This window comes from Ziziphus jujuba, chromosome 12, assembly GCF_031755915.1.
Source record: "Ziziphus jujuba cultivar Dongzao chromosome 12, ASM3175591v1".
In the NCBI taxonomy this organism is placed as follows: Eukaryota; Viridiplantae; Streptophyta; class Magnoliopsida; order Rosales; family Rhamnaceae; genus Ziziphus; species Ziziphus jujuba.
This window is the reverse complement of record NC_083390.1, coordinates 4,352,049-4,372,278: the sequence shown is the minus strand read 5'-3', so window position 1 is coordinate 4,372,278 and position 20,230 is coordinate 4,352,049. Positions and strand designations below refer to the sequence as shown.

The following is a 20,230-nucleotide window of genomic DNA, read 5'->3' as shown; positions in this document are numbered from 1 at the left end:
TGATCTTGTAATCATCTGCGTTATGGTATCAGGCAAGGATAACATACCGACTTCTAAATTTACTTTTCCATTTTTTCATTTTTTTAACACAAAGATTATTTTAAATGATGGAAGATCCATGGCACTATTAAAGAAATGTCTAAGATATTATGTGAGATTATTTTCAAAGAGACATTACTGATTACATATATAGTCATTTAATTAGCTATATATTATGTGTTTGAACTTAATTTTTGCAGGCTTATTGCATAACCACGGCCAAAGAACTAGCCAGGATGGTTGGAACTAGAAAGGCTCCAATACTCCATCACTTGTCCGAATCAATCACAGGCGAAGCAACAATTCATTGTTTTAATCAGGAAGACCGCTTCGTATGAAAATTCTCAGCGTGATTGATGACGATTCTGGGTAGCATTTCAAAATGCTGTCACCGTGGAATGGTTGTCAGTTAGGACCAATTTCAGTTCAAACTGGTTGTCTTTCTCGTTCTAATCATCTTCGTCAGCTGCCCCGATCTTTCATTGGCCCCAGTAAGCCACCACTACTATTCTCTGTCTAACACTAAACCAGCTAGTAATAGGAAATATGAACACTGAAACTTCTGCTGGTGACAGAAACGTTATGATTTGATTAACAGATTAGAAAGGAAATGCCAATGCAGTAACGTAACTACAACTAATACAATTTCATGATTCGGTAGCCCTGAAACCCACGGATCAATCCAAGGGTCGAAAGATAAACCATTACCTAATTTAAAGCATGCCCCCGGCAGATAGTTTCTTTGGTACAGCAAATAATGTATAATAAACATAAAATGTTATCATATAGAACAATTAACAAATTACATGAGAGCCAAATTGCTCATAAATCATGAAGAAGTTACAGAAAACAGGGATCAACTGTAAAACTCAATATGGCCTGCAATCTCTCTACACAATAATTTTGCCTCACTAGCTAACTTAATGCTTCTATAAACCGCAAGCCCTGTTTGTCCGTGCTTAGGAGTTGGTATATATGACTTGGCCTTCTCTTCATTTCCCAATAACAAAGCCTCCCTACCAGGAACCACATGTTCCCACCAAAATTCCCTTAAAATCCCATGTACCAAATCCCAGTAACCACGCTCCCGATTTACACGAAATATTGTACTCCCATTTGGTGTCCAGCAATACAAGTCAACCCAGTCTCTATCCATAATTTCCATTTGACCCTGCACTTGAGGCATGTAATAGTAGGGCATAGTCGACCAAGGAAGGCCTGTCTCGGGCTTGCCCTTGTTATAAGGACATTTCACTTCTAATATCCCACCTTCTGGAAAGCAATCAAGAAGACCATCAGGAGAGGCACCGAGCCAATGTAATCGCTCGTCTCTGTGAATAGCAAATCCTAATGAACTCACTTCTCGACCAGTGATGCTTTTGTAACGATCTACTGCTGCTGCTTCATTAAGCACACCCCACTGCATAGCGAATTTGGAAGCTTCCAGGATTTGTGTCTCAGCTGCAAATACCTTCTCATTCCAAAGCTCAAACCGACGATTTCCTTTCCAAAAACCCAAAGCAGTACTAAAGGTACTTGTAGTAAGCTTATCCTTACGAAGAGCAAACCATTCATCTGAACGTTGAGGAGCATCGTATAGGTTAAGGTGTGCAGCCACCACCGCTGATGACGGTGAACGAATGATGAGTGAAGGAGTTGGAGCTATCAAAGGTGACACAAATGTGGAAAAGGTTCTTGAAATGCCACGCTGAACATTTCTCCCAGAAGTTAGCAACACGACATGTCTATGGCGAGTGCTGCAAAATCTAGAGATGCAGTTATTGCTCATTGCCAAGAAGTTTACACCATCCGAAGCGGTGTTATTTTGGTGAAGAATCCTGCAAAAGCTACAAACTGCTTGAAAGTTTAGCTGAAGGGACAGGATATTGTCCAACATACATGGAAATATGGAGATATTGGTCTATGACTTTAACATAAAATGTTAATCAGAAATAATGCATTTTAGTCATTCCTTAAGTACTAACAAAGGATGTCTCAAATGGACCAGTGGACACCAGAAATTTCTTTCATTCCCCACCCTCCCCAACAAAACAAAAAATTCGTTCAAAGCATTTATGCTATTCTTAGTTATCAAGAATGACTGTCTCCATTCTTTCTACCAAAGAAAACTTCCATCCTTTTCTTGCAAGACCATCATGCAATTTAAGTGAATGGTAACAAAAGGGCTTCACAGAATATCAGGAGAATTATCAGCAGAAGGATGATTGATCTCTTTCAGTTTATTAGCTTAAACGTAAGGTATTTTCACAAACACAAGACAGGTTTACTGACATTTCTATCTTAATCGAGGAAAAAGAAATTAAAAAACAAAAAACCCAACTTTTTTCTACATCTAGCTAAGCTAACCTAATTCACGTATTTCACAGATAAAGCAGCAGCAATGAAAAAAAGAAAAAAAAAGAAAAAAAATCAATCCTTGAAAGCCATTAAAGCATAGCTATATAAAAGACACAACCAGCCAAAAGAAACTAACAATAAAGGCTTTTTCATTTCATACCTGAGAAAGACCTTGAATTGAAGGAGACAGCTTTGGGAACTGAAAAGGGAGAGGCTCCTCCATTGACAAAGCAAAGGGAAGCTCTGGACGGAGCGAAAGATACTCGAATGAGCTTCATCACCAGAAGAAAAAAAAATATATATATATATATATATATATATATATATATATATATATATATATATTTGTTATAAAATCATGGGCTTTTCACAAAGAATTATTGGTAAATTGTTCAGTGCGCGTGCTGTTCCTAAAGCGTCAATGGTGTTAGAAGGATTTTAAGGGGGTTTTCTCATAAATACACGGAAGAAAAATTGATTTTTGCAAGAGGATAGGTGATGTGAGAGAGACAAGCTGCAGGGGCATAAAACGCAGCGTTTAAGGCTTCTTGTCCACTTGAGCACCAAACGCCGCCGTTGCTTCCGATTGCAGCTTGCAAGAGCTCCTTAAACAAGCCGTTTCTTTTTATTCCAAGACCAAAGGTCCAAGAGTCCTCTTTTTTATTCTGTTTCTTAAATAATTTAAGAAATAAAAATGTAATTGGGAAAAGATAAAATGGGTATTATTTAAAATAAAATGATTTTGACGCACAATTTGGTTTAATTGTTATTAACAGAAAAAGAAACAAAATGCATTTTTTTTTTAAACCTGACTAAATATGAAAATTACACCACTTTAGAATAGTCAACGAATTTGATCTTGAAGTTCATATTTTCCATTACATGCCAAAAATGGCATAAACTTTATATACCATTATTATTCATGATATATTTTGATGTGAAGTAGATTAACGCTTTTAAAAAGAAAAAGTTGTTGAATTTAGTTTTATGGATTAAAATGAGATATCCTAATAATCCCATTTTATCCTATTGATGCAAAGCACATGGACCAAATTTTGATGTACCAAAGCTCAAGTTTTCAATTTTCATCGAAAAAAGCTAATAGCTTTTAATGATTTTTTTTTTTCTTTTGTATGAATAAACCAAGGAAAAATGATAAAACAAATATATATTTAAAATTAGTCACCAATTACTTATTAATTTGTTTCAGCAAAATATATATCTATTTTTATTTATTTATTAATTTATAGAGGAGAGCTTATGGTCAGTCATGAGAGGACAAGTCAACTTCAATTCATGTCATCCTCCTTAATCACAAACAAAAGCCAAAGCTTTTACTTCACGCACTCTCTCACTCCCTCTCTCTCTCTCTCTCTCTCTCTCCTTTTGTGCTAAAACCCCATCTTAAACTTACCGTCTGCTGAAAAAGTAAAAAACACTGATCCTAATTCCTGCGAGAAGCCCACGCTCATTTCTCCAATCTCCCATCTCCAGTCTAACAATCTGTCTTTTGCTGGTTTCTGAGCTCAAAAACCTCTAATGGCTGTTCTTCGACTCCTGCTTGTCAAATCCCTCACTTTCTTCAACCCTTTATCCCGCTAAATCAAACTCAAAGACCAAAAAAGGGGGAAAAAAAAAAAACTATTTTTTAGGAAAACCCATCTACCTAAAGATTTTGCGCAGTCATGTATTTGTCTGAGAAGCCCCGTCCAATCGATTTCTATAAAGAAGAAGGAAGCCGAGACATGATGATTGAGGTGGTCTCCAATGGCGAAATACCACAACCCCATCACCACCCACAACAACAAACACAGCAACAACAACAACAGCAACACCAACAGCAACAACAACAGCAACAGCAGCAGCAACAGGCCCATCAGCACCAGATGCTTCTGGGCGATAGTAGTGGCGAGGACCATGAAGTCAAGGCCCCAAAGAAACGGGCCGAGACTTGGGTCCAGGACGAGACTCGGAGTTTGATCGGTCTTCGCCGTGAAATGGATGGGTTGTTTAACACTTCCAAGTCTAATAAGCATCTGTGGGAGCAAATCTCAGCTAAGATGAGGGAAAAGGGGTTCGATCGGTCCCCGACTATGTGCACCGACAAGTGGAGGAATTTGCTCAAGGAGTTTAAGAAGGCTAAGCATCAAGATAGAGGAGGAAGTGGCTCGGCCAAGATGTCTTATTACAAAGAGATTGAAGAAATTTTGAGAGAAAGGAGCAAGACTGCCCAGTATAAGAGCCCCACGCCACCGAAGGTTGATTCTTATATGCAATTCTCGGATAAAGGTATCGATTTTCTTCTTCTGTTTTTGTAAAATATTCAATATCGTTGATCAGAAATTTTTTTTTTTAATTTTTAGGTAACTTTTTTGTGGAAATAGGTTTGCTGCACTTTTATTGTTAAACTGATAGAAGCGATTTGTTGGGTTTTTCTTACTGTGTTTTTGTTAGGTGTGCTCTAAAATTTTGCAATTTTGCTGTGCTTCGATCTTTCTGGAAAATAGCTAAATTTAGAAATTTTTTTATGTGGTTAATGATGTAACACTTTACACAACAATACACGTTTGCTTTAGATTGAAAAAGGTGGCTGTTTCTGGAAATGGATCTGATTATGGTGCCTTCCAAACATTTGCAATGCGTTATTTGTAGGGGGCTTTTATTTTCCATTTTCCTTAAATAGGCCATGTTCTTGAAACAGCAACTTTTGTACTTCGCACATTCTGAAAATCTGTATGCAAAGATAATGTCTTTGGCTATAGATAAAGTGAAGAAATGAAAATACTGACCGGTAATCTGAAATTATATGAAAGATAAATGGCTTTTCTGAATTGGTGGCTCTTGAGAGTCCTGTCTGCTGCATGTGTTTGGTATGTTGAAAACAAGATAGTTTTGCACTGTTGACGTTGTGAGAGTGTTCTCCAGTTGTCGTTACGATGAGGACAACCCTTTTGTCCTTGGTAGGCAAATAGCAAATTAGTGTAATAAACATTTTCCCTTCAAAATCTCCCTTTAATGGAACATTATAAATGGTGTTGAGACTTCTATAGCTCTTTTAATTTAGATAACTAATTACTAGGTTCTAATTTAATTTATCTGTGTAACAAAGATTCTGCTTGCTTTACGAGGGGAAACGAAATGTCTTTTAGGCAACAAGTGTCTCTCACGTGCTTTTACTCTTCCTCAATTTAGAAATTATAAGTTGATTCAATTTTTCCTCGTTCTAAAGTCATCTTATTTCCTTGTTCCAGTGCTTCCTAGCTGTACTGTTGGCCTTACAGTTCCACTACATCCTTTTTTCGCATAGCTTCTTTAGCTCAACTCTAATAATTTATTTTATATTTCTTTTCTTGGGATTAGTAGGTAGGTTGCCAATAAGATTTGAGATATGAGTCATATGATCTTTATATTCTACTTCTGAAAGAAGGAAAGAAAAAAAATGTTTTTTGTATCTCGGTAACTTTACTAGAGGCCAATGTTGCTTTTGAACATTCTGGCAGTGCAATCAATCTTGTTATGTGGCAAAATTTCTTACAGTGTAGAATAAGGCTTCAGTCCCACGTTCATTAATTTGAAGCTACCATGTTCTTATATTATGTCATTTTGATGATGAGCTTTGGTAATTCTGTAATTGACTGGTGCAGATTGAAATTAAGGAATTTTTTGAAATTAAATAATTGGGATACTTGTTATTACTAGCTTCAGTGATTAGTGTAATTATTCAAAAAAGTATTAAGGAAAAGAAAAAGACATTTTATGCATCTTGATAACATTTTAGGCTTCATTTTCTAATCTCTTTACTGTTTGGTTTTATTATAATGGCATTGATATTGATTGAAAACAATTTGACTTTGTTTACAAACAGCTCTTGAAGATACAAGCATTTCTTTTGGACCCGTGGAAGGTATGTTCATGAAATCATGGTTATTAGTGTTCTAGTTGTTAATTAACATTTTGCATCCATTTATCATCTTCTCTGTTAGCTCCCAAGTCTAACTACTGTTCATAATTATGAATCCCTATGGCTTTCACTCTTTCAGTGTGTTTATGATATGGTTGCACAAGGAGGGAAAAGGGAATGGACATTTTATTAATGCATTTAAAATAATGCTTTGTTCTTCTATAACATATCAGTATAATATGATTTAAAGGCAATATTGGATTAGGTCACTGTCTTATCTGGAAGTACGAGTAAAACTGAATGACATTATGAACTTTCTTGCATGCCATTTTTGCCTGCTTTGTATTCATGCATATGCATTTGTCTATGCAAGAGATTTCTCTCTTAAATATTTTAAACTTCTTTCGTGTTTGCAATTTGTTTAATATATGGGGTATTTGAGATTCCTTGTTAGATATTGTTGCATGAATTGTTATTTTATGACCCCGTCATTGTCATGTTGCTACAATAAGAAGTTCTTCTTATGAATCTTGTTTTTCATGGAATTTTTTTGTCTTCACCTTGGTATTTTACTTTCTATGATTTATCCTCTTTTCCATTTATCTCAAAGAGATATGTTTTTCCTCCCGTTGAAGCTCCTTGGTGTGCAGCTAGTGGCAGGCCAACACTCAATCTTGAAAGACGTCTTGACCATGATGGACATCCTCTTGCCATCACAACAGCTGATGCAGTTGCAGCAAGTGGAGTTCCACCTTGGAATTGGAGAGAGACCCCTGGAAATGGTAAGTTGATGCAGTATGAAGCCTGCCCAACAAGCATCATGGTATAAGTAATGTTTCATGTGTCTCCAGCATGTAATTGTTTGCATATACTGTCTGTTAAAAGCCTTTTTCTATGTGTGGATACTTGTCCTGTTATGACTTTTTGAAAGTCAAAGCATGTGAAGTCACCATGTTGGTTATTTTGTTTCCATTTATTTTCCCCTTTCTGGCAGGTGGAGAAAGTCAGTCATATGCTGGGAGAGTCATATCAGTCAAGTGGGGGGATTACACAAGAAGGATTGGAATTGATGCCACTGCAGAGGCCATCAAGGATGCAATCAAATCTGCTTTTGGGCTAAGAACAAGACGAGCATTTTGGTTGGAGGATGAATATCAGATAATCCGGAGTCTTGACAGGGACATGCCTTTGGGGAATTACATACTTCATGTCGATGAAGGTAAGTTGTTGCACATGTATATTTCATTGAGCATTGGAAAGTGACTGAAGATAGCAGCTATTATTGATGGAAATTGTTGGGATTCTGTTATGCATCAAATGAGTGGTGCTGCTTGATTGATGTTCAATAATCTATTCTTTTAGGTGAAGTAGGTGTAGTGATTCATTTTATGTTTAAACTTCTAATTTCAGGGTTGGCCATAAAAGTGTGCCTTTACGATGAGTCCGATCACATACCAGTACATACTGAGGAGAAGATATTTTACACTGAAGATGATTACCGTGACTTCCTTACACGCCGGGCTTGGACATGTCTAAGGGAATTTGATGGATATAGAAATATCGATAATATGGATGATCTTCGACCAGGTGCAATATACCGGGGAGTGAGTTGAGGGGGCAGCCGTAGGCATGTTGTTTGTAGATGCTGTCCATATAATGTTTTTCATTTTGATACGAAATGCCATACCAGTGTGGAACCATATGTTCCACTCATGTTAGTTATGTGCTTTTATGGTAGAAACAAAGGAGCAAATCCACTTCATGTTGCCTGGATATTTCATGTTTGTAAATATGTATTCCTCAGTGTTAGAGAATTCCCAAATGTTTCGGTGGTTTAAATTTTCAAGCCTTTTTTTTTTATATATATATATATATATATTTTTTTTTTATTTCCTCGATTGAAGCAAAGAGACTAATCTTATTATGAAAGAGACTAAACCTCGTCATCATGGAGCATTTGTACTGCATTGTGGAAGTCAGATATAATTTCACCACCAAAAAAATCAGATTGTATGCTGAAGATGATTGCTTCCTATCAGATTGTATGCTGAAGATGATTGCTTCCTTAACTACCAATATAATTCAGTAGTAAGGTGATTGAATATCGAGTAAAGGCTTTGCCATTGCAGCCATAAACTCACCATTTGAATTTCTAATCACCACCCCTATCCCGAAAATTCCAGCAGATTGAGAAGCAGCACCATCTACATTTACCTTGACCACTCCTGAAGCCGCCAGGACCCTCTGTGGGGGAGCACCATTCGATCCCTTTACAACCGTTTTTCATTAGCTTGACGAAACTCTGAATGCAAATTTGTAACACTATCATGAGCTAGCTTCGAAGTGTCATAAATGTCAATAGATTTCCAAATTCTTTAGCATTTTGACTATTCCAAGCGTGCACATGTTTCTCTGCGAGGTTATTCTATAATGCTCAATCTTGTACCCTCAGTTTTGAACAACGTTATTTATAGTAATTATATTTCAAAAAGAAAGCAAAAAAAACTTGGAAGTTTATCAACCATCAATAAAAAAATGTTGCTTTAAAGTTCAAAAAAAAAAAAAAAATGTTGCTTAAGTACCTCTTTCAATAAAAAAAAGTTAACGCAAAAAACTAAGAAAACTAATCAAATTCTTAATTATTCACAAGTGGGAGATGCGCAATTGACAATTATTTTATCCACACCGTTTGGATTAACTATTATAGCGACGGTGTTTGGTTATATGAGACATGGCACATTACATAAGAAAATATTTATCCAAGCAAAGACTGAAGAAATATTGTGGATTTCACATACCACAAAGAACCTCAGAGATATTCAGATTACATTACAAGCTAAGCAGAAGGAAACAAGAAAGGATTGAAAAAACTATTCATTTTCCAAGTTAAAAGCCACGCAATTCAGTACCATAATCATTCTCTTTCCTACTGATCTAACCAAATGTGAGTGAAAGATTCACAATATTCATTCACTTATAGCCAAAGAAGGAAACAAGAAAGGTTGTTATCCTACTGCTCGTCCCATTCATCATTCTTGTATGATACCAGAGTGTCAACCTTGTGAATCTGCATAGCACAAGAAACGAAAGCAAACCAGAGTCAGTCACTGTTTTCTTCTTTGTTTCTTTTTTGTTCCTCAAAAATCATATCAGGATTTGGTATTATTATCTAATACTTGCCTTGGTATCAAAAGAGTGCAATTTCACCATTTGGGGATTGGCAATCAGTTTTGGATCACTTTCAATCCAAGTGAATGGCACTGCAACATCTTTATCAGTGTATGCTAGAACATCAAACACACCTAAAACAAACAAAATCAGATTTTTAGTAGGAAACAAACAAGGAATTCAAATTGTTACTTAGTGGCTGAAATGGTTCACATCTTACAGGATCCATCAAGGCATGGCAAATAAGTAATGCTTGAAGCAATCTGCCTCATGATTGCTTGGATCTCTCTCATTATTTCCTTGTCACTCTTTTCCCTTGACGCACTGAAATCAAGATCAAACAAAGACAAAAATAATCTATGAAAACACTGAAGAAATGCAGGTTTTAAAACACAAAGTAGAAAGCAGCTTAAATTACCCTTTTTCAACAACTTCACCGTCAGTCTCAATGCTGAAGTTCCACCTCTCCAGGACTTCATTAGTAGCCTTACTCATTATTACTAGAACAACCCTCTGTAACTTGCCAGCTTCAAGCCATTCTGTACAACATCCAAATATTTCTAATTTCAATCACATAGCAAGTTTTTTGTAACACCTTTATTTTGAAACCCTAGATTGAGAATTACCTTTGCTTATTTCCTTTTTTTCCTACAATTTCTAAGCAACCAAACAACAATTGATTGAGGAATTACCTGAAAGCTGTGCATTTAGGTTGGCAAGGAAGGATTTGACACCCTCATCTTGGGTAAGCAACATTGGAAGCCCATATTTCTTCACTTTAACAAAGCTCTCTTCAGGATATACTCCTCGATTGTAGAGAATACTACATACATACACACATACATATATATATATATATATACATTGTTCATTCAGTATTATTCGCAATCCCATCAAGTACAATATATAAAACAAAGGCCCAAAAAGGGAAAAATCTAAAATCTAAAATCAAAATCAAATAACCCCATGTAATTACCTGTTTGCTGCGTACCCTGAAATAAAGATTGCAAAGGAAAACAAAACGACGATCAGCGAAGAGATCTTATGGAGCATACGAAACCCAGCAAAGAAATCTGGCGATAGAATGAAAGAGATAGAAAAAAGAAAGAGCTTGAAATAAAACGACAACGTACCGAAGAACTCGCTGACGATTGCTGCAGAACCGCGGAGAGTAATTATGTCTTTGGCTACTGTTCTTGAAGCCATATATTCGCCAAATCGGGTTTAAACTCAAGAAATTTTCCTTTCAATCGAACTCTGTTTGGTACGATAGAAAAAAAATAATAATTTGCGGAAACAAAAATCAAAATCAGAGAAGAGAATTTTGGGGGATTGTTGGAATGGAAAACCAAATTGATAAAAAGAAAAAGATCGAGAAAAGGCGATGGCGATGAATGTCGTAAGAGGGTAGAGAAAATAAAGATGAGGGTTTTGTCGGAAAAAAAAAAAAATATTTGACAACGGCTAGTTTCTCTGGCTCCCATAACACGCCAACGGTAACATTTTAAATTTGCGGCTTTTGGGGAATGAAAGTGGCTGGGCCTTTTGTTTTTTCTTTTTTTCTTTTTTTGCCAACTTCATATTTTATTGCATTTGAAAATTTGCACGGACCTCATTACCGCCACGTCGGATGACTAGTTTTTTTTTTTTTTTTTTTTTTTTTAATTTTATTTATATATATATATATATATATTACAAAGTTTTTGATAAATCAATCACTTTTTTAATTTTTTTGGTCCACATATAAATCAATCACAACGGCTCGAGGTCTCAACATGTTTCTCGCTCTCTCTCTCTCTTTTTTTTTTTTTTTTTCTATCCTGTTTCTTTTAAGACCAATTAAATATATTCATTCATATTTGAAAACAAATTAAGTGCATCACAGCTTATCATCCTCTTTGATTTTTATTTTTATTTTTATTTTCATTTTTATTTTGTGGGATAGTTGTATTTTATTTATTGATTTGAGATTTATATGTAAATTTGATATATTTTATTTTTAATGAGTGAAATTTTATGAGAATTGAAATTTTCATATCTCAATCATCTGGAAAGATTACTCAATGTGCCATAGATTTTTTTTTTTTTTTAAAAAAAAAAGAATTTCATATCTCTATTTGTATTGCATGCTCGAAAACTAGGGACCTTTGTTATCGACAGATTTTGAGTTTTAATACAATAAAAAAAAAAAAAAAGGCTCATAGTATCAATGCTCATTTTTATTTTTTTTAATAAATGGTCTGCATTAATAAGCTCAAAAAACACCCAACAAAAGGGATTACAAAGAAGACATCAAAACATGTTCTTCAATTAACATTTATTATTAACTAGAGCAGGAGGCATAGCCTCTAAAGAAAACTTATAAAAAAAAAATAAAGATAAAAATAAAATAAAATATTGAATATTTATATACATATATTTTGATGAAAACAAAAATAATAAAAATGAAAAAAAAAATATTTATATATTTATATATATATATATATATATATATATTTAATTGGTTTATAAAAAAACGATATAAAATAAAAAAGAGAAATATGTCTAAGACCTCAAAGTCATCCAACGGGGCGGCTTAGGAGGTCCGTGCAATAAAAGTATAGTCGGCAAATTTAAAACGTTACCGCTGGCGTGGTGAGGGAGCCAAAGAAACTAGCCGTTGTCAGACTTGTTCTTTCTTTCCTTGTTTCTATTATTGCCAGTTTTCTTTGCTGGATTTCGTTTGGTCCATAAGAAATCTTCACTGATTGTTGTCATGTATATTTCCTGTATTCTCTACAATCCAGTAGTATATCCTGAAGAGAGCTTTGTCAAAGTTAAGAAATATGGGCTTCCAATGTTGCTTAATTACCCAAGATGAGAGGTGTCAAATCCTTCATTTCCAACCTAAATGCACAGCCTTCAGGTAATTTCTGCATCCGCGATTGTTTGGTTGCTCAGAAATCGTAGGAAAAAAAAAAAAGGGGGGGTAATTTTCAAAGGGTTGTTCTGGCAACAATGAGCGAGGCAACTAATGATGTCCTGGAAATAGAAGTGGAACTTTAACATTAATTCTGACAGTGAGGTTGTTTAAAAGGGGAGGTTTCAGCTTCCTTGTGCCTGTGCTTTAATAAAAACTACATTTTCGTAGTGTTGCATGGATTCTAGTTGTTGTTGTTTGATCTGATTTTAGCCACTAAGTAATCTAATCGCATCGCAACACCTAATTTTCTATTTTGTGTAAAAATCAATACAAGATTTTGAATTCCTTGTTTGTTTCCTATGAAAATTGTTCTGATTGAGTTTTGTTCGTTTTAGGTGGGTTTGATGTTCTACTAACACACACTGATAGAGATGTTGCAGTGCCATTCACTTGGAATGAAAGTGATCCAAAACTGATTGCCAATCCCCAGATGGTGAAGTTGCATTCTTTTGATACCAAGGCAAGTCTTAGACAATACTACCAATTCTTGATATGATTTTAGGGAAAAAAATAAAATTATTTGTTCTGACTTAGATTGGTTTGGTTTCTTGTGCAATGCAGATTCACAAGGTTGACACTTTAGTATCATATAAGAATGATGAGTAGGATGAGCAGGAGGATAACAACCAAACTAGCAGTGGGATGAGCAGGCATAAGTGAATGAATGTTATGAATATCTTCCATTCACATTTTGTTAGATCAGTAGGAAAGGGGATGAATATGAATGATTATGGTACTGATGTGTACCTTGTATCTTGGGAATCAATATTTTTTCTATTGTTTTTACTTCCTTCTAATTAGCTTTGTAATGTAGTATAAGTATCATATCATATCATCTCCAAATATAATCTGCTTGGACTTCATCTTTCATATAACCAAACACCCTCTCTAGAATTGTGTTAACAAAAAATGTAAAATTCGATTAATATACTTGGTGGTTGATAAGCTTCCAAAGTCAGTTTGCTTTCCTTTTAAAACTACAATTCAGCATTATAGGATTGTATAGCCCCACAAAGAAACATATTCAAGTTTTAAATAGAGAGGGAAATGCACACCAGTAAAATATTAAACCGCTGAAAGAATTGGAAATTCTCTGATACAGCTATTGCATATTAACAAACAATTAATATCCAGGATCCATGAAGAGGACTAACATGAGTGGAACATATGGTTCCAGATTGGTATGGCATTTTGTTGTATGTACTCGTAAGTGATCGGACCTGTCATATAGGCACACTTTTCTGGTCAATCCTGGAATTATAAATTTTAATTATTAACTTAAATTACTATATCCTTCTGGAATTCTGTTGGGGTGTCAAGTGGTTTCTATAAATAAGTACTTCACCTAAAAAAAAGAATAAATTATCAATCAAGCATCAATGTTTATTTCCATGGTCGCTCAAACAAAGGTCTTATTTGATTGTTACAAGGAAGCTCTACAACACAATTGCAAGATATGGTTACAAGCACCAAAGAGTAGCTAAGATATTATGTGACATTATTTTCACAGAGAGACATACGTACTAAGCAAAGATAATAGTCTTTTAATCATTTTATGTTCTAACTAATTTTGCAGGCTTATTGCATAACCACCGCCAGGGAACTAGCCAGGATGGTTGGAATTAGAAAGGCTCCAATACTCCATCACTTTTCCGAATCAACCACAGGAGCAGCAACAATTCGTTGCTTTAATCAGGAAGACAGGTTCTCGATGAAAATTCTTAGCCAGATTGATGACTACTCTTGGGCAGCATTTCACAATGCTGCCACAGTGGAATGGTTGTCAGTTAAGACCAATTTTCTGTTCAACCTGGTTGTCTTTCTTGTTCTAATCATCTTGGCGAGCCTGTCTCCATGATCCATTGAACCTAGTAAGCACCCGTTTTCTATTTTCAACCTTGTCATCTTGGTGAGCCTGCCTTGATTGTCCATTGACCCTAATAAACATCTACCATCCCCTGTCTATTATTAAGCCCGCAACTAATAGGAAATATGAAAACTAACGGTGGCTATTCAGGGGCTTGGCCTACATTCTTCAATCACGAGCAATGCCTCACTTGGTGTATTTGTGAATTGAAGAAGCCTCTCAGCTGATATTATCTTGCTCTCGACATTGCACAGATTCGATCACACATGCCTGGAGAACATGAAAGGTTCAAAACATAGGTTGCTGCAAGTGCTGCCAAACCTGAAATAAGATCAATCAGTCAACTAGTTCAAAATAAAATTCTAATGAGTGTACCGATGGTGAATTTGGTTGAAGCAAATGTTGAATATAATCTGCATGATGTGCTTTCAATTTCAGTTTGTAAATCCTGGAAACTAATCAATGTTCATATTTCCTATTACTTGCTGGTTTAGTATTTGACAGGGAATAGTAGTGGGGGCTTACTGGGGTTGATGAAAAATTGAGGCAGGCTGACCAAGATGATTAGAACAAGAAAGAAAACCAGGTTGAGAATTGCTATCCGAGAATAGCCATCAATCAGGCTAAGAATTTTCATCAAGAACGTGGCTTCCTGATTAAATCAACGAATTGTTGCCGCTCCTGTGATTGATTCGTAAAAGTGGAGTGCTGGAGCCTTTCTAATTCCAACCATCCTGGCTAGTTCCCTGGCGGTGGTTGTGCAATAAGCCTGAAAAAACTAACTTAAAACACGTAAAGATAGCTGATTAAATGACTGTATATTTGGTTAGTAATATCTGTCTGAAAATAATATCTTGGATCTTCCTTTAATTGTTCTGTAGATCTTCCATAAATAAAAATAATCTTTGTGTTAAAAAAAAATGGAAAAGTAAAGTTAGGAATTGGTATATTATTCTTGCCTGATACCATAACGCACATGATTGCAAGAACAGAAAGGAAAAGAAAGAAGATTGGCCAGGCCAACTGAGACATGGAAAGGACGATCATACACACTTAATAGCTGAAGAACTGCAGAAGTCAATCCAACAAATCTGTAAGGAATGCCCGTATCTGCTACTGTGCTTTGGTCCGTAGCAGAAGACTGCAACCATTTTTTTAAAAAGTGAAAAAAGCAGCAAAAAAGGAAGCACTGGAAATCAATTTCAGCACTGGAAATATAAACTTAAAAGTAGACATAGAGATTATAGAAGCATATAACTGAAAAAAACACTGATCCTCTGGAGCTCCGACCACCAGATCAACTGCTTTTGCTAACACCCTGCCTTTTTCGGCCTCTGTAACCCAATTGCTTCCCATCTGTACGTACAAGTCCATGAAAAAAATTACTTGGAAGAGAAGGATGGCTGGAACAATTGCTTCTAGATAAGCAAAGGTGACAAAGGTTGAGTAAAAACTCCATTCAAATCTTTGGAAACACAGAAGCAAGAATGGGTAGAGAAAAAAAAAAAAAAAAAAAACAGGCAGACAATCAAAAGAAATAGGCAGGGATTACGTATTAATTAGTTCACTAGCTTCTTGCATGTATGATAATTCATAATACATTAGTAAAGCGCAAAATAATAATAAGAAGAAGAATGGTAAGTCATAATACTTTAGTAAAGCGCAAAATAATAATAATAATAATAAAAAGAAGAAGAAGAAGAAGAAAAATGAAAAAATAGAAACCCAAAAAACGGAGGGATTGTAGTAAGTTGGGTGTGTAAAAAGAGACTTAATCATATTTTTGTCCTTTTATTATATTTCTCACAATCTTTTTCCCTTTTTTTTTTTTTTTTTTTGGGGGAAGAAAATTGTCACGAACATCTTTAGAAAATCTACGGATCCTATCAAATAAATAACCTTGATTATATTATCCTGAGGGTACCTGCTTGCAGCTGTTAATGCTGATATTTCATGAAGAGCTTGTGGTTTGTAATCTTCCTCCTCTATGAGGTTTTTTTTTTTGGTCTTTATTCACCAAAATAATAATAATAATAATAATAATAATAATAATAATAATAAAAAGAAAGAAATCTACTAATCGTATAAAATAATAATACTGTTGAAAGTTTCTAGCTGGCGTGTGCGCCCAATAATGTTCTTCCCATATTCTTAAGCTACAATATATTGTAATGAAACTAATTGCTATTATATAATTTTAACATCAAATTTAATAGTTGTACTGTAAGCTTATAAAATTAATTGGCCAGTTCAAGGCTCATTTTGGGAAAAGAGCAAATTTTCAACCAATACTATAGTTAAAAACTCCGCAGTAAATTTTTTTTTTTTTAATTTTTTTTGGTAAACTCCGTAGTAAAGATAAAAGAGGTTGATAATTATCAAAGCATGCTTCCCAATTCTGTGGAGTTCTTTCACTCCTCCATATGCAGGCCTATATTATTTCATTTGTCTACATCATGCACACTTGTGGTTTCGGTCTTTTTGTTTTGGGGAATTTGGCCCAATGCTCCCATAGGGATGAGCTTCACGATTTTTACCCCTTCATTTGCTTTTTTTTTTTTTTTTTTTTCTACCCTTTCAATTTTTAATAATCCCAAAATACCTTTATATCCAAATTAAATATTTTTACTTTTTTTTATTTTATGTTATTTCTTTCTTTTCTTCAGCCAACTGTTCTCTTCTCCTTCATCACGCTTCCCTAAAGCTGGCTCATCTCTTCTCATTCATCCATCAAGCTTTCTTCACCTAGTTGCTGTTTTGCCAAACAGCCTCGTTTCGTCTCTCCGGTCACCAAAATTCCATACAAAGAAAGAAATTAATGGTTTGGAATTCAAAATTAGGGTATTGTGAAGAAGGAGGACGTGGATTTGTATACGAAGCTCAAGGGTGGTACTGCATGGCGAAAGCAGATGCGTAAGCTTTCTGTTTCACTTGGCCTCTCTGATAAAATGCCTGGTCTGTTTGCTTCATTTTTCCTTTGACTTTTCGATTTGAGTGGTTTCAAGGGTTTATTTAAAACATTTGTGGGGTGTTTTTTTTTTTTTTTTTGATTGCTTTTGGGATAAGTTGGAATCGAAATTAGGGTTATGTTTTTTTGTTTTTGCTATTTCTGTAATTTTTTTCCTTATGCTTTTGTAATTTTTGTTTTAGGTAGTGTTCGGTGTGCGATTTGACGGTCTGATAATGGAAATCGGCAAGGATTCGGGAATGGAGGACGGGAATTTTGTGGTGGAGACTTGCATTACACATACTCTACCCCCGGCATTGACGCTTGAGAAGGGATTAGAAAGTATCAAAGATGTTGTGGGGAAGTTGAAGCTGAATCCTCCTTCTACCTCCAATGGGTTCTTTCGGTTTCAGGTACTGGAAAATTCCGTATGTGATTTTCATTTCACATACTATGTCGTTTCACTTTGCTGTTTATGTCATTTTGTTTGGTTTTAATTTCATATGTGATTCTGTGAGGATTTCTAAAGGTCGCTGTGCCTTCCAGTGCGAAAGCTTTGGATTGGTTTGCCTGTCAGTCAGAGTTTTGCAAGGTTTTCCCTCTGTTTTACAGAAAATCGTGATTGTATGTGAATGAAACCGTTGGAGTTTTTGGAATTGGGTCTGCTGTTCACTTTACACGGAGTTCTTCTTCTATCTCAGGAGAGAAGACAACGAGCAAAAGGTTTAGATTCTCGTATCTCTTGTTTCTCCCTCATCAAAAGCATCTCCTATGATGATTTAGGGGTTGCATTTGGTTTTTGTTGTTTGTTGTCTGTTGTTCATTATATATATATATATATGTAAAAGTAATTTTAACTTTATTAGGACAAGAGTTCCTTTTTTCCTATTGAGCTTAATGGCTGAACTGGTTAAAGTTGGGGGTTTGTAATACGGTTCCCTAACTCCATAAAAGAAAAGGTTGCCCTTTGAATAGTGAGTCTGAAAGATGGATGTTTCAAACTTCTATTTGGAGGGTCATGGACAATTTTGGAGCTATTGAGACTTACGGCTTACCCTATTCCATTGACATTAAGGTGCAGGAGGTTATGTAATCATTTTTTTAAGTGGCTTTAGGCTAACGAGCGGAATATGTGTTGAATAAGAACCCAAGATTTGTTAGTTATTTTGTTGAAAGGTCTATTTGGAAAATGACAAGGCAGAAATGAAATTGAATATTAACGTGAACTCTTCATTGGCAATTATGTAAGGAATGTTTCAACATATATGCTAAAGGCTCAAAAACATTTTATGAAATTTAGAATAATTTTGCCCATTTATTGGAAATTTGTGGTTGGTATGAAAAATTGATTAAGTAATGATGGTTAGTTGCTTATGGTTATGCATCTAATTATGATGCAAAATCTGTTGCCTTTAAGGTTCCTGCGTGTTTGATAATTTGCATTTGGTATTGCAAATATGATGCATACTGTAGTGGCAATTTTTTTATTTGCATTTAGGTGTATGTTGTTTTGCATGGATACTTGGGTCTTTTAGATTTGTATGAATCTTTTCCTTGACAGCTCTAAAAATGGTAGCTAGATGCTATTAAATTTAAGTAATGTTTGTGGTTTCTCCATAGATAGAACAAATGAGCTCTTGCAAAACAAGGGTAAAACTTCGACTGTTCATTAGTCATGGTTTTCCATGTGATAGTTATTTAATTTATTGCTTTACGTAGTTACATGTGATACTTATTTAATGTATGTCTTTGCTGTACTTAGTTGCCTGGTGCCATTGCTTATCTTTTTATTACCGTAGTTGTGTTGTGTAATGGTATGCTTTTTCTTATTCTTCTACTGTTTGTTATTTATTTATTTTTATTAATTTTTGGTTATTGGCATTCCAAAGCATTGTCGAATGTTGATCATGTTGATGTTTTGTTTGATTTGTTGCATCTGTGATGTGTAGTTTGTTCTCTGCTACATGTTTTGTACTTGTTAGATTACTGGTGGATGAATTTGATGCTGCACTTTGGAAGGTTGGCAGAGGTTGACAAGGAAGTAGCAAAAGAATTTGATGGAAAACATTTTCACATTCTTCCTTTTTTTGCTGTTTTGGAGATTTGGGCATCCTTTAGCAAATTAGTCTATGAGATTGGATTTTGGTTCTATACAATTCATAGAGAGCAAGGGATATTACTGGGTATGAGCTATTGCCTCAGTTGTTAGATTTGAACCTTTATACTTCTTTATGGATACTCTAGGTATTTAGTTATTTTCTTTGAAACTTGTATGCTAAATATTGTAACTAACTACAGATATTTCGTTTGATTTCATCCAGATATCAAATCGGTCTCCGTTTTAGTGGAGATGCCCCGTATGCTTTTAATGCTGTCACTAAAGTTTGGAATTATACCAATTGTGGTGCTAGTTGGTGTTCAAGATTTTGACATTGATGGGGAACATTGGGTCAATTCGGGATTGATACCAACAAAGGCTTTTATAGGAGCTGTAATATGCTCTAGTTTTTATTCATAAAACACTTGTACAATTTCCTCTTGCTTATTCAGATTTTGTTTTTAGTTTTTGTACATGATTCTTGTGTCAATATGATGTGTAAGGATCCAATTTCATTATTAAGTTCTCCATATTATTTGATATGTGGAAAAGTAATAAATAAGAAGGATGATAATTTAAATGGATGGTAATTGAGTTCTCAAATATTGGCTCTCTACTTTCTGACCATTAGAACTTGTTTGAATGGTATGCATTGAAATGTAGTTAGTTTTAGATTGTAAAATGTGATTCCCAGCTTGCAAGCTTCTTCCAATCACTTTTAAAATGCGGCTCCATGGTAGTATGTCCAAACGAGAGTTGTTATGAGGGAATTAATTGTGCACTTGTGGAAACTATTTAAATAAATGGATATGAAAGTGTAAAATAAATGTAACAGTTTCCCATTTCTCATCTACCCTCATTCCTCATTAACTGTCAAATAAAGTGGAAAA

At 35.0% G+C, this 20,230-nt stretch overlaps 3 protein-coding genes across 5 annotated transcripts; 1 reads left to right on the top strand and 2 right to left on the bottom strand.

The window, feature by feature from the left end:
• Positions 1-799: 799 nt before the first annotated feature.
• On the bottom strand, positions 800-3,041 carry LOC107428396 (uncharacterized). Its single transcript, XM_016038930.4, has 2 exons — positions 2,558-3,041; positions 800-1,893 (listed from the first exon to the last, which is right to left on the bottom strand). Exons 1-2 carry the CDS (start codon positions 2,673-2,675, stop codon positions 896-898), a joined length of 1,116 nt encoding a protein of 371 aa, XP_015894416.3. The 5' UTR covers positions 2,676-3,041; the 3' UTR covers positions 800-895.
• A 680-nt stretch (positions 3,042-3,721) lies between these two features.
• LOC107428405 (trihelix transcription factor GT-1) lies at positions 3,722-8,187 on the top strand. 3 transcript variants are annotated; one of them, XM_016038940.4, is made up of 5 exons: positions 3,724-4,686; positions 6,263-6,301; positions 6,949-7,080; positions 7,293-7,517; positions 7,709-8,187. In XM_016038940.4, the coding sequence occupies exons 1-5, from the start codon at positions 4,083-4,085 to the stop codon at positions 7,909-7,911; spliced, it is 1,203 nt and encodes a 400-aa protein (XP_015894426.1). In that variant the 5' UTR covers positions 3,724-4,082; the 3' UTR covers positions 7,912-8,187. The 3 variants fall into 3 exon arrangements, with proteins under 3 accessions (XP_048318689.1, XP_015894426.1, XP_015894425.1); XM_016038939.4 differs by having other exon boundaries at positions 6,934-7,080; XM_048462732.2 differs by lacking the exon at positions 6,949-7,080 and having other exon boundaries at positions 3,722-4,686.
• Positions 8,188-8,913: 726 nt separating this feature from the next.
• LOC107428398 (mitotic spindle checkpoint protein MAD2) lies at positions 8,914-10,935 on the bottom strand. Its single transcript, XM_016038932.4, has 7 exons — positions 10,600-10,935; positions 10,443-10,458; positions 10,159-10,289; positions 9,885-10,005; positions 9,687-9,790; positions 9,479-9,600; positions 8,914-9,365 (listed from the first exon to the last, which is right to left on the bottom strand). The coding sequence occupies exons 1-7, from the start codon at positions 10,670-10,672 to the stop codon at positions 9,309-9,311; spliced, it is 624 nt and encodes a 207-aa protein (XP_015894418.2). The 5' UTR covers positions 10,673-10,935; the 3' UTR covers positions 8,914-9,308.
• Positions 10,936-20,230: the final 9,295 nt, after the last annotated feature.